Here is a 14,812-nt window from a genome sequence, read left to right as displayed (position 1 = left end):
GTTTTTTCTCCCTTTCTAAACATAAACATAACTAACTAAAGCTATAAAGTGAATATGGGAAATTAAATCTGTTATTTGTTGCTTACCGGGGTTAGGAAACTATGGTCCTGTGGGCCCAGTTTGAGGCCTAGTTTGTACGGCACCTTGAGCTAAGAATGGTTTTTAACATTTTTAAATGATTGTAAAAAATAATAAAAATAAGTTTACAAGAATATTCAAAAGAGATGTATGTGGCTTGCAAAGCCTAAAATAATTTGCTATCTGACCTTATGAAGAAAATTTTGCTGATCCTTGTTTTAAAGAATCCCACTCAATTCTGAATGAGTCATAGGAAACTTGGGGAGATATATTACTTAGGAATAGGCTAAGCTCCTGTAAAAAAGACACCCAAAATGCCTTTCTCAAACAAGAACATCTCAAAGTGCTCAAAGCAAAGACATCTATACTTCTCTCAGGTAACAATCAGAGGTTCCAGGGATATTGGGTGGCTCTGCCACATGAGGTTATTAGTTTAGCCCCTCATTGCCCTTGTCCTCATTGAAGAGCTTGGCTTACTACCTCAATATCCCTATTCCAGACTGAGGGTAAGGAGAATGGAGGGCAATGAGTTTCCTTTCTAATAATAAAATCTGGATTGTAGCATAGGTCACTTTTACTTATATCCTGCTGACAAGACTTGTCACCTGGCCACTTTAGTTGCAAAGAGAACTAGGGAATGTGGTTTCTAGCTGGATAGCCATGTACCCAGATATGTGGGTGTTTTATTACTAAAAAGGAGAGAATTACTGCCATTGGAGGACAACTAGCATCTCTGCGACAGTAAGGTAGAAGGTTCCTAGTTTGGATTGTTCTTGATCTTCATTTTTGAACGCTCAGCACATAGCAAGTGCTCAGTTATATATTTGTTGAATTAATTAAAGTGAATAGGAAACTGAAGGCAATCCTTAGCCCTGGAATGGGCACTTAGGGAGAAATCCAAGCTTGAAATGGGAGAGACACTAGCTTGGAGGGATTGGATTTAAGCCTCCTAAAAATGGATACATTGAGAGTGGCAATTTTATAGCTTCTGGTAAGGTGAAATCCAGAGATTAGTTTAGTCAGTAAGTGAATCTTCTGTACTTTATCCAGGGATAGTATCAGCATTTAGTGAATGTATTGTAGAGAAATTAATAGGGGTGGGAAAAACTCCAAGAGGGAGTAAGATGGGGAGGGTATGAGGATGAGTAGGAGTTGGGGGTGGTATCTAGTCTGGTAAATGGGACAAGTCCAGTAGCCCCCACAATTCAAAGTCAGGCAGGCATCGTTTGATGGATCTAGCATTCTGACACACTTTAGCAGATTTATCCATTCCAGAGGCACAGCAGAGAGAATTGGCAAGATCCTGGCAAAACACCAGAACTTGAGATTGGTGTGCAGGGCAGAGCTGAGAGTTCTAGGTTGGGAAAGTGAAGCAGAAGTTCAGCCTTGTAGCTGGGGCCAATGTAGTGGGGCTGGGAAATGATTAATTTTAGAGGCTGCACAAATTTTCAGAGCTCTTTGTTTTTTTAATCCCTGAGAAAAATAACTTAATTTTTGATCCCCACTTCTGATTTTCTGGCATCATTATAACTGGCCCAGAAACTGAGGGGAGGCAGATACGGGGCCTGGGGAGACAAGGGCAGGAGTTGACATGGGGCTAGTGTCTGAAACTGTGGATTGAGAAACTGAGTATTCTGTGCTCTGTGTCCTTTTGTACCTTATAATGCTGTGTTCTTTGTTGCAGTGAAAATGATAATAGTAAAAAAAAAAATGTAGCACAATTTTGATAGGGTGATTAATCATGGTAACTGATATTTTGGTGTCTTGTTATTCTAAAATAATTTGATTATTATAATTAAAGAAGGATAAAGCAGAACAAACTCCCAAAATTGATGTCTCAGGTCAAATTGGCCTATTAGGTGGAAGATGAAATTGTGCATTTCAGCATTTCAGCTCTGCATAATTGATGGGGCACTACATCCTATCTCTTTGGCTATTCAGCAAAGATTCTGTTAGAATCTGCTTGTGCAATCTGAGGTTGTAGAATGTATAACCATAACATTTTATATAAATGTGTAAAACTGTATGTTATAGATCCCTATTCCTTATTCTTGCCGATTAATAGGTGTCAGTCAACTATTAAAGATATATAGTAGAGATCTCACCTTGATCCTGTTAGTTTTCTTTTCTTTCTTCTTTTTTCTTTTTAAGTTTATTTATTTTGAGAGAGACAGAGACAGAGTGAGTGGGGGAGGGGCAGAGAGAAAAGGGAGAGAGAGACTCCCAAGCAGGCTCCACCCTGCCAGCACAGAGCCCAATGTGGGGCTCGAGCTCACGAAACCACAGGTCATGAACAAACCAAAAGTTGGGTGCTTAACTGACTGAGCCACCCAGGTACCCCTTCTTTCTTTTTTTTTTTTTTTTAATTTTTTTTTTCAACGTTTATTTATTTTTGGGACAGAGAGAGACAGAGCATGAACGGGGGAGGGGCAGAGAGAGAGGGAGACACAGAATTGGAAACTGGCTCCAGGCTCTGAGCCATCAGCCCAGAGCCTGACGCGGGGCTCAAACTCCCAGACCGCGAGATCGTGGCCTGGCTGAAGTCAGACGCTTAACCAACTGCGCCACCCAGGCGCCCCCCCTTCTTTCTTTTTACACTAATAATTTGACTAAAGCCAAGCCAAAACATCAGCACACATGTGAATAAAAAGATAGCCAGATTTTTTGAAGTGACATATATATTTTTTTTCTCTCTTACCCTTCTCAGGGGCTGAATGAATCTGATCAGACCTCAAAGAAATTAAAGAAATAACTTTTGATTCAGTTTTCACTTAAAAAATTAGCATATGTACATTTTTCTTTGCACTTATAGTTACTCTCTTAATACATATGAATACTTTATGAAGAGTAATTATATTTGCACTTAAGATATATATATATATACATATATATATATATATATATATATATATATATACACACATACATACTCTATATAGGATACTCTATATAGGATAATTTACAAGAGGGAAAAATGATGTAGTTCATGAATTTATACAGTTTAATGCTAAGATGAGTAAGTTGTTAATTTAAGCAATACTTCATACACTGATAACATGTCAGTATATGAAGGTGCATTTGAACCTTTGATGTACTGCTAAGGGTAAGCCCAGTGAAAAAAGCCCAGTGAAAACTCAAGTTTTTTTCTTTTTTTAAAAAGACATTCATACATTTTATTTATTCAAGGTTTTAATTGCTCTAGTCAAAGCAAAAGCATGTTTCATAAAGTATGATAGTCCATGAGTCTAATTTTACTTACGTATTTAAGACATTGGCTTTGATATTAGTGGACAAATTGTGCACATTCAGTTTGGGTTCAATGTGATAATACATTTCATTCAGATTGGTTTAAATAAAGATCTAGCAAATTACTGATTCTTAAGTCTGCTACATATATTCAAATGATGTTATTGAGACTGCTATCTACAGATAATGAGGCAGTCTTAACACAGGAATACAGCCAGTCTATTAAGGTTGTAGATGACATTGTCATCTACATTGCCATCACTGTCGTTGTCATCATCCCTGTTATTTACTTAACATTTCTACCCGTTTAATCTTAGTCTTGAGCAGTATTCCAGTTGGGAGTAGAGATCATAAAGAGGGATATTGTTTAGCTCATTTATCCTCTTAATTTTTCTGGTAACAAAGCAGTTGGTAATTTCACTGGTGAGGTTCTAAGGAACTGCTTCACGCAAGCCAAAAGCATTAATCTGATTACATACTCAAGTGCTGATTTTAATTTTAATCTACAACAAAGATTATAACAGTGAACTAAACCAGAATACCCGTGTAGTTAATTACTACTGCTGTCTCTGAAGGAAAATGTACCTGGGAAGCCGAATTATTATCAGAAAGTTGCTTGTTAACCTAGACCCAAAACAAAATGGAATACTCTAAATAACTTGTATTATATGTGTTATGTATAAAATTTTAATACTGTAATTTTAAGCTCAAAATTATAGACATTTTATTGTTTGTCACCCTCCTACATCCTGATGAAATTTTGTTGCACTTCATTAATGAAAATTCCCACAGATGAGTCATAAATGATTTGCTGAAAGTAAACCATTTAGTTGCTAAATCCAGGAGTAGAACCTGCTATTTGTTTTTGTTTCTTTGGATGGTGCTGAAGCTTATGTTTTAAATCTGATTGTATTCACATTTGTATGTTTTTATGTGGTTGGATATTCACAGCATTAAGCTAACAAATAATTTTGTAACTAATACATGAGGATATATATGCTTATTGTGCATTGAATCAAATTATAATTAGCTGTTGATTTGAAAGAAACTTTTGAGATGGATTTGGGATATAGCTCACTAAATTTTATTCTCAAGTAAAATGTAGAAGAGGACGTTGGCTTTCCAAGAGTATGCACTATGCTAACCTAGTAATGTAAAGGGCATATAGATCTCTGAAGGGTGAGGATGGGCATCATTAGATGTGGGTTTGCCCCATTAAAAACTTGTGGGTACTCACAACATTTTGCCCAATAGTTTTTTAAGGAGAATTGTTTCAAAATTGTCTTTTAAAAAAGGTTTAGGTGTGGCACGTGGGTGACTCAGTTGGTTAAGTGTCCAACTCTTGATTTCAGCCCAGGCCATGATCTCATTGTTCATGAGATTGACCCCCATGTCAGCGCATTTGGGATTCCCTTTCTCCCTACCTCTCTGCCCCTCCAACTCTCTCTCTCAAAGTAAATAAATAAACATTTGTTTAAAAAAAACTTTTGGTTTTGATTAAAAGTACAGTTTCTATCTCAGTAGTTTAGATTCTCTAAAGATTATATATAGTTTTGTAGATTGGTGTAGCCTAAATTAATCTGAAGATCAAGAAAAACGTATTTATCTTCAGAATATATTTTTATAAAAGTTAACTTAATATGATAGTTTATTCACTCTCCAGAGTGTGCATCACTATCATGTTAGTAGGACACTATCGTGTAATAATAAGCGTGTTGGCTTGGGTTGAGATCCCAGCTCTGCCACTTGAATTTGGTGGGTTTGTTCATTTATCCTATCCTAATTGCTTTTGATAGTTCTGTTAGAGGAGGTGAGGAGAGGAGGTGACCTCCAATTGACCCTTGAGCTGGCCCTGGGCAATTGGAGGCTCCTTACCTCATCCCCTTCCTTGAAATGTACCCTCTGCCCTCCGCCCTCCGTTCCCACAGTGGCAGTCATTTTCAGGGATGCGGCCATGAGAGAGCAGTGTGTTGTTGAGACCATTTGGATTGGTATAAACTGAGTGAATCCAGTTAAGGCTTCTATATAAATTTATGATTTTTGCAGGCAGATGTAGAGATCTGTGCGTCTTGCGGCTGCCCAGGGCAAGCCTGTAAATTCCCTTGCTTTATTAAAACTGCCCCCTCCCAATCTGGAATGGCCTGCCTCTTTGTTCTGTCTCTCCTTGCCCTTTATATTCAGAGCTTGCTTCAGATATCACTGGGGAAGCGCCTGAGGTTCGAACCAACAAGTTTCTAATATAGTAAATTCACAGAAAATGAGCTCCAATTTTGAGCCATGTATGGTGATGATGGCGAGTTTCTTGGCTTTTCTGTGCCTCCCTTTCCTCATCTGTAATTTCTATTACTTTGGAGCAATAATCCCATTTATTCAATGTTGCTCTGAGGCTTGCATGAGATTATTCATGTTTAAGGACTTTGCAAACTGCATATATAGTGTTAATCAAATATTAATGGCTTTTAAAGTTGTAACCATTACTTTGCCTTGCAAGTTTGCAGTATAAAGGCATGAATATATTGAAGGGAGAGTAAGAGCGATGGATAGGAGCTATACTAATAGTTCTGACTTCGTATATTTCTAACCTGAATTCAGAAGATAACAGCCTTTCATAGTCAGAGACTGAAAAAAAAAGTAATTTGGTGAGTTTTGGCACATTCTAAGTCAACCATCTTATGCTGGAGATTAGACTGTTTTTATAATTGAATTTGTACTTGGTATTTGCATTAGTCTGGTTATGTGGGGGAAAATCAATTAGGTTCTATACACTGCAGATGGGATAGAGACCTGTCAGTGGCAGAGACTCGTGCGATTCATGATGGCAATTGTAGTAATGCAGTTTAAGTGCAAAAGAAGAAAATAATTCTTGCCGGTTTGTTATTGGTAGATGGACAAATCCCTTCTCTTTACTTTTGCTAACACACTAAAAATACTGAAAGAAGCTCCAGTCTGACTCTCTTTTTCAGTAAATACCCATGTTTGCCATCACATACATTGTTCCATTAATCTACAGTCTGTTTTTTTAAATGTTTATTTATTTCTTTTGAGAGAGGGAGAGAGCAGGGGAGGGGCAGAGAGAGAAAGAGAGAAAATCTTCAGCAGGTTCCATGCTCAGCATGGAGCCTGACTTGGGGCTCCATGTTATGACCCTACGATCATGACCTGAGCTGAAATCAAGAGTTGGACTCTCAACCTGCTGAGCCACCCAGGTGCGCCTACAGTCTTATTTTTGAAATAAACCAGTTTTTCTCTCTCTCCTGTATCCCCCTAACTGTGATGTATATGGGGAATCCATAGCACATGGTGGAAATCCCTAGAAATGGTTACTACATCCACACAGGAATGCATCACTCCATTCTGGTAGTCCCATGACAAAAAAATGAATATTTTGATGTAATTGCTTCAGAACTACTTCATTACTTATTAATAACTGCTTTAAAATGCCATGAATTGTTTCTTATAGTGGGATTTTTTGGGCTCTATACACAATAAAAATGGAAAACATTGAAACAGAGTTTTGTTTTAAACCCAAGCAGTTCTCCAATTAAAAAGATTTACTCTAGCATGGGTGTGTTGATAAGTTTTTCTGTGGGGCTTTGTAGTAGTGTTTAAAGGCCACTTTTATCAGCCTGTTTTTTGTTTTTGTTTTTGTTTTTGTTTCCTGAAGAGGCAATTCAAATGATCTCTGTCAGCCCTTCATTGAAAAGAAATTCAATTTACATTGATTTTTGTTCGTAAATGAATGATCACTCATTGTTTTGTAGAAATAGAGAGTGGTAGGCAGGATTTTATCTTAAGAATAATTTGATTGCCAAAAACATTTATACCAATTTCGAAATGTGGAAACTGATCATTTATGGCAGAGTTGGGGATGCTTAGAATGAAAGTAAGCTCAGAAATCACCACAAAGGTATCATGGCTGTTGGTAGTTTTGGCTGATTCCACAGTCTCACTGCTTGGAAGAGTAATAATGATAAGTATCATAATCTTAATGGCCAACACATGGTGTTTACTACATGCCAGGCATAGCTAATAATCTGCATAGCTGGCATTGAAACCTTATTCTTCTGGGCTCCAAGTTCATTCTGATAGCCACCACACTTCATTTTTCTATGTTTGGTTCCTTAGCAGGAGGCCTTGTTGAGAAGTTGCTTCACGCATACCTATATTGAATTATTAATTCTAAAATTAACTCTTACATGATGGTTTCTTTGACTTGATTTTCCGGTGAAGACTAGAACTGGGTCTCTACTAATAACTGTGGGAACTCAGAAGTCTCTCTGAACATTGTATAATCCTTGAGATGAAAATGGAAGGTAGGAATGTTAATTTTACAAATTGAGAAACAGAAATGCAAATGAGGAATGTGACCTTTCTTAAAATCACTACTAAGCTAGTCACTTAAAGAACTAAAAATGTTATCTTATATCATTACTTTTTTTCTGGATTATTTTCTATGTTGGTGCTCTCTTATTTGCATTTATATTTGTGAGTGGCAGTTAAGCATGGATAAAGGATGCCATGTTCAGGAGGCAGTATGATTTAGTGGAAAGAACACTGGACCAGAAATTGTCATCCCCATAATGCTTCTGGCATTGTCACCTCTGTGGGTGAATCACAGGATTGTTCCTTGGCTTGTTTTACTCATTGAAAAAGGACGTAGTAATGGTTGTTCCTGTCTAGTTTCCAGAGCTTTGTGAGAACAAAATGGAATATGGGTTAAAAGGGTAAAATATATCATTATACATTTTTGAAGGATAAATGTTGTATAGTAGCAGCTGTGCAACATTATATATGTGTATGCAACAGATTTAGTTTTTTAAAATTTTTATTCTGAGAGAGTGACTGAGGGAGGGGCAGAGAGAGAGAGAGAGACAGAGACAGAGAGACAGAGAGACAGAATCCCAAACAGACTGTGCCATCAACACAGAGCTGGATGAGGGGCTCATAAACAATGAGATCACGAATCCTAAATCAAGAGTAAGATGCTTAACCTACTGAGCTACTCAGGCACCCCCAGATTTAGTTTTTCTGTGTTCCATCCTTCATACCCTCATTCTTGTGTTTCCTATGATTTACTCAGGCACACCTATTATTTTAGATACTATATTCTGATGACTTCTAAATCTATATTGCCAACCTTGACCTCTCTCATGAGATCAAGTTCTATAGTGCCCACCTCCTATTGGACACTTCGACATATGTGTCCCAACCATTTCTAAAAGTGAAATCCCATCATTCTGCTACTGCATTTCCTTTCATCTAGTCTCTCAAGCTAGAAACTTTAGATTCAATTAACTTCAGTTTTTTCTCTTTCTTTTGCCTTTTGCATGTGTTTTGTCACTGACCCAGTTCTTCTGTTTTCTAAAACTCTCTTGAATTCTTCCTCTTCTATTTATTCTGATGCTTTTCAGAGAGTTCAGACTCCCATCAAGTCCTTCCTGGACTCAAGCATGATGAATATGTGAAAACATGTTCTTAAGGGCAACAATAGATTTAAATAATATTAGGATGAGGTCAGGGTTGATGAGAGATGGTGTTTTGTCAACAGCTAAAAATTATGATGCAATCATGATTTATATACTTCCTTTAAGTTCTCTCTGTCACAATCCAGAAACTTAAAAATATTCACCTGTGTCTTGGGCCCCTGGGTTGGCGTTGCCAGGTCAGTAGACCATCCTGAGGCCATAGTAAGTCAGGTCAGGTTCTCTCCCTCCCACTGCCTTCCATATTGCCCCTCTGCATAACACGGGTGGGAATTTCATGCAAGCCCATTTTAAAATCTCTCTGTAATGAGCTTGGTTAATCTAGATGGAATAAAAAACAAAACCCAATATTATTTCTCCTGTCACTATAGCATGAACTGAATGGAGCTTCTGCTGGCCATGTTTGTGCTGGAGGGGCCCTCCTTCCAGTAAGTTATTCTGCCCTCACAGAGGGAGCAAGAAGGAAGATAATGAACTGGGAAGAGAAGTTGCACAGGATGGTTTGGTTTGGGAAAGGAAGTGTAGGGATGTCAATATGTGATGTTTAAAATATGTGAAATCTAACAAAAAAGTCAATGATCATCTGAGTTGTGAGAGTTTCTTAAGAGTTCTCCCTGCGTTCAACTTTTTTCTTTCTTCAAATAACTTTCTATGTGGCCACCAGAGAAAAATTTCCAAAGTATAGATTGATCAATTAAAAAAAATGTTTCTTTCATCTATAGATTCCTTACTATGTTTTCAACCATGGTGTCTTACATTTTTATTAATGATACTCAAATGTAATCCATTCTTTTAGATCCTTCTATTCCTCTTAAGGTCAATCTTTACATATCATTTCATCTGAAAACAAAATAAAGAAAATTCTCACAAATAAGACAATCTGTCAACTCTCCCCACAAATCTGACTCCAAAAGCAGTAGAGGATAATATAGAGATTAGTGAAGGTTTTCTATGCATACCAAATGACAAAACTTCCTAAAAACCCTCATTAAGAATCTTTTTTAAAAGTTTCACCTTGTAAGGTAGCTGTGGTGCATTTCTAAATTCTTTTCTCTCACTGGATGAGCTCAAGCTCTCCACATCACATCTTTGGATCTCTCTCTCTCTCTGGGTTTCATCTTCCTTTCTGTATTCAGTGTAGTCCTTTCTCTGCTTCTCTCATTTGCATCCCCATCTATCATCCTACTAGGCAAGACAAAGGGTGCTGCTGAAGCTCTACCTGGTTGAAAGAGGGGGAAGCATAATAAATATTTATAATTTGATTTTAATTTGCTTTTATCTATCAAATTAAGATGAAGTGATGAAGTTTGAGAATGATTTACTTGTGACTAGAGTGGATAAAAAGTTAACACTAGATGAATTATTCTCATGGAATTTCATTTTGTATGCCTCCTTGAGGAAGTGGAAAGTTTTGGAGCTAGGAGGAATTGTATGGAATCCCCTCCACAGCCAATCTTATCCCTGATTGAGCTTGAGGGGAAACTATTATGTTGACCATGGCAGAAATTGCAGATTATTGTTCTACTTTTGAATCGTGAATATTCGATGGGACTGAGGAAGTTTCTTTTGTGAAGCAAGAAATTTATTTTTCCTAAAACTTTGAGCAAAAATCCCTTTTACACCTTCCTGCTGGTTCCCAAGCTCTTCCTATGACTGGAATGCTTTTCTTTCTCTTTTCTACCTGGTGATCTCCAGATCAAGTGTCATCTGTTTTATGAGATTTTTCCCTCCGCATGATGTTGGCTACTTTTACATCTGTGATCCGTCCACGCTTGGTACCTACCTGTATGACAGCATTTCTTTCATTGTACTGGGATTATTTGTCTCGTCACTACTTTGTGGGTATCTTGAGGGCTTCTCCATGTCTGTCCATTCCCAGTGATGGGCACAGATCATGTGGGTACATTTTTATTCCATAAATTTGTGGGGCTAGGAAGGTATGGAATTTTAGATTAATCCCATAAACTCTTTCACTGAAGTTGTGGTTCTCAACAAGATTTCTGCTACACTGCTGCTGAGGAAATGCTTGGAAATGTGTGGGAAAGCTTTGGGTTGTCACAGTGATTGGGGGTTGGGTGCCATTGGCATTCACTGGGCCAGAACCAGGGGTGTTAAATATTCTGCAAAGTACGGGACAGTTTTGCACAAGGATGGGTTTTTCTTTCTAAATGCCAGTAGTTTTTCCATTGAGATCTACTTGCTTAGTAGTCACCTAGACTACCTACTCTAAAGTAAGTAAGTCTAGTTACTTAGTCTACCTAGTCTAAAGCATAGAAACAAGGAGGATGATTTGAGAACAACATAAACTGTATTTCTGGCTCCCATCAACCCTTTGCACACACTATGAATAGGAGAGCCTTATGCTCAGTTAGCAGATGGCTTGAATAATGGTTTTTTCCTACCCACTAAATCCATTTCTATCTGTGTTGCCCCCATAGCCTCTGGGTCCCACTCCCTGGGTCTTGGAGTGCAGGACTAAACCAGGTAGAAGTGTAGGGTAAAAGTTTCTGCTCTCCCACGCATACTTTCCTTGGCTAGGCTTTCTCTAAGTCTGGAGAAGAGGACATTGGAATTAAGTTCTATGTATTTCTTTCAACAGCATGGTAAGACAATTTGATCTTAATGTTTCATCCATTGCGCAGAAGGCTGAGAGTGACTAATTTCAATGATCTTTTAAAAAATCTATTTATAGCACGCCTTCTGGCTAAGGATATCAATGTGGAAGGTGGCACATAGATTTAAATCCAGTTTTCTGTCATGAGGCGTCAGAAAAGCTAAATGGCTCTAACATGGTCTTTTAGGTTCTAGTCTATGAAGTACATCTTTTTGCTCACTGTTGACACTGATGTGGCTGTGGTATCCAGAATATAGGGTATGTGTAAGGAGAAAACTTGGGAGTACACTTCGTCAAGCAGGATCCTTTGATTCTTTGCCCCAGAGGTGACATTTTTGAAAAAGAATTCCTGAGGGGCTCCTGGGTGGCTCAGTCGGTTAAGCGTCCGACTTCGGCTCAGGTCACGATCTCGCGGTCCGTGAGTTCCAGCCCCGCGTCGGGCTCTAGGCTGATGGCTCAGAGCCTGGAGCCTGCTTCCGATTCTGTGTCTCCCTCTCTCTCTGCCCCTCCCCCGTTCATGCTCTGTCTCTCTCTGTCTCAAAAATAAATAAAAAAAAAAAAAGTTTAAAAAAATATAAAAAAAAAAAAAAAAGAAAAAGAATTCCTGAAACACGAGTCCAGTAATTGGTTTACTGTCCTGTGTTATATGTAGCAAAAAGTTTTTTTTTTAAAGTATTTATTTATTTATTTATTTATTTATTTATTTAGACAGAGATAGAGAGTGAGTTGGGGAGGGACAGAGAAAGAGGGAGACAGAGAATCCCAAGCAGGCCCTGCGCTGTCAGCACAGAGCCTCAGGGCTTGAACTCATGAGCCATGGGATCGTGTCATGAGCTAAAACCAAGAGTAGGATGCTTAACCGACTGAGCCACCCAGGTGTCCCTGTAGCAAAAAATCTTGTTGAAGGAGTCTGAAACTTGGTATTTATCAGTTATTACTTGATAATGTTTTTTGAAAGATGTTTCATGGAAAGGAAACTTTATAAAACCAAATTCTAATCTATTTAATGTATGTTTCTTTTTTTAGATACTCCCAGAAGTATAAAAGCATCCACTGCTACAGCTGAACAGTTTTTTCAGAAGCTGAGAAATAAACATGAATTTACTGTTTTAGTGACTCTGAAACAGACCCACTTGAATTCTGGAGTTATTCTCTCCATTCACCACTTGGATCACAGGTGAGTGTGGCTGCTGGGTTTTTTGTGTTTTCGTTATATATGGTTAAATGAACACATTCAAAAGAAGTAAACAAAATCAAGATATCCAATATACAAGATTGGAATAAAACAGCTAGAATAATTTTGCTACATTATGCAAAATCACAAACACAAGTAATTGAAATCAGCCTAGATGCAAAAGAAGCTAGCTGGTGCTTTTGATGTTGCTAAAAGCACACAGAAATCACTGTTCCTGAGACACACTTATTAATGACTAAATTCCTCATGAGATATCTTCCTCAAGTTAAGGCTGAACATACTTCTTTGTAATTTGTGAATAGTTGGCCACAAAAATACTATATTTAGTTTCTTTAGGAAGTTGCCTGGGTTTGAGTTTAATAAGTCATAATTTTCATCACTGACAGGTAACTTCTTTCTTGATGCGTCTCTTAGACTGCAGCAGTCACAGCTGTATTCTTGCATGTGTTTTGAATCAAAATTCTGTCTAGTATCTCCCAGTCTCTCACATGTGTGGAAACATGATTAGGGGAGAGCTGGTGGGAGTAATGGGGAGGAGGGGGTGGGAGGAAGGAGAAACTCATTCATGACGCTTGGCATATACATAGATTGTTACTGAATAACACCAAACAGCTCTAAATGATCCCTTGAGTGAAAGAATTACCACAGTTCTGACAATGCAAGTTCCTTTGTGTTCCCATTTTGAATACTTACTCCATGACTTACCACCTATGGACCTTGAGCAAGTCACATGGCCTTTCTGTGCTACAATTTCCTCACCTGTGAAATGGGGAGAGTAATAGTACCTATTTCATGGGTGGTTGTGAAGATTAATAAGTGTTTGAAATATATACATGGTTTTTATGATCTTGTTAAGGTGTGGGGAGAAACCTCTTTTCTTGGTTTCTTTTACCAGGGATGAGGTAGCCTGGGACTTTGAAAATCTTTATGAAATACTAAAGGGCAAACAGAAGCACATATACGTGGTGAACAAGATACAGCAAGTTGACATAGAGAGCAAGGTTCCTGATCACACTCTACCTGGATTATTCTCAAGGCATCAAGGCCCCTCATTGTTCCATCTATAGCCTGAGAGGGTTGGCATAACCCCCTACTTGGGTTTCTTTCCTCCCAGGTCCTGGCCTGTGTTTGACAGGAGGATGCCATGATAACATTTATCTGGTAATTGGCTTAGGATCTTCAAGGCACAGCAAGAAAGGCACAGGTCCCATTTCCAAGGGTTCACTAGGGCTTTTCCCGTTGGTCTGTTTCTGGTTCCAGGGACAGGACTGGTCTTCAAGTGATTGATATCAGACCTCCTTGCTTACATTACAGTACTGTGACTTTGCCCATCTCACTTGGGCTTTAGGCAACATGATTCACATAAAACAAAGGAATGTTGTTCCTTTACAGAGCAGCTTGTTTTATTGCTGATGACTTCTGCTTGCTAAAAGAAATTTCCCCTGTGTTTTGGGCACTAGATTTTTCTGCCCTGTAACTCCCCCCACCCCACCCCATTAGTAGAGACATGGAACTTGTCCAGCCTTCTTCCAGATGGCGTATCCTTACATCCATGATGGTCACTGCAGCCTCCCATGTTACCCTTCTTGTCTCAGGGCTAACCAGCGCTGGGTACTCCATCTGCTCCTCTTTAGACTTAATTGACAGCAATTCTTGAGGTCTACTGCCCTCATCTATATGCATCCCAGATGGGCAATGTTTTTGTTGGTCCCTGGAGTTGAATATAATGAATAACTCTACAAACGTTTGACCAGCACAGACTTCTTGTAATCTGTATACTTTCAATCTAATACTTACTAAGATAGTATGGAAAAAAATTTTTTTTTAGCATCTTAAACGATAAGTATATGGACCACCGAAATACCCGAGCATCATCAGGTAGATTCTTTTTTTTTTTTTTTTTTTTTTTTTTTTTTAATTTTAGTCATCTGACCTATTTAATTACCATTAGCTTCCTAGGCATTGAACTAATAATTATTCTTTTTTTTTTTTTTTTTTTTTTTTATGAAATTTATTGACAAATTGGTTTCCATACAACACCCAGTGCTCATCCCAAAAGGTGCCCTCCTCAATACCCATCACCCACCCTCTCCTCCCTCCCACCCCCCATCAACCCTCAGTTTGTTCTCAGTTTTTAAGTCTCTTATGCTTTGGCTCTCTCCCATTCTAACCTCTTTTTTTTTTTTTTTTCCTTCC

At 38.3% G+C, this 14,812-nt stretch overlaps 1 protein-coding gene across 3 annotated transcripts in view; it reads left to right on the top strand.

The window, feature by feature from the left end:
- Positions 1-14,812, top strand: part of NELL2 (neural EGFL like 2) — a 404,650-nt gene that overhangs the window by 97,267 nt on the left and 292,571 nt on the right. For all 3 annotated transcript variants that reach the window (XM_047868431.1, XM_047868430.1, XM_047868429.1), the window contains exon 4: positions 12,448-12,598. In XM_047868431.1, coding sequence (XP_047724387.1) covers positions 12,448-12,598 — 151 coding nt within the window. The remainder of the gene's footprint in view (positions 1-12,447; positions 12,599-14,812) is intronic.

Source organism: Prionailurus viverrinus, chromosome B4, assembly GCF_022837055.1.
Source record: "Prionailurus viverrinus isolate Anna chromosome B4, UM_Priviv_1.0, whole genome shotgun sequence".
Lineage (NCBI taxonomy): Eukaryota > Metazoa > Chordata > Mammalia > Carnivora > Felidae > Prionailurus > Prionailurus viverrinus.
This window is presented reverse-complemented; position numbering and strand designations above follow the sequence as displayed.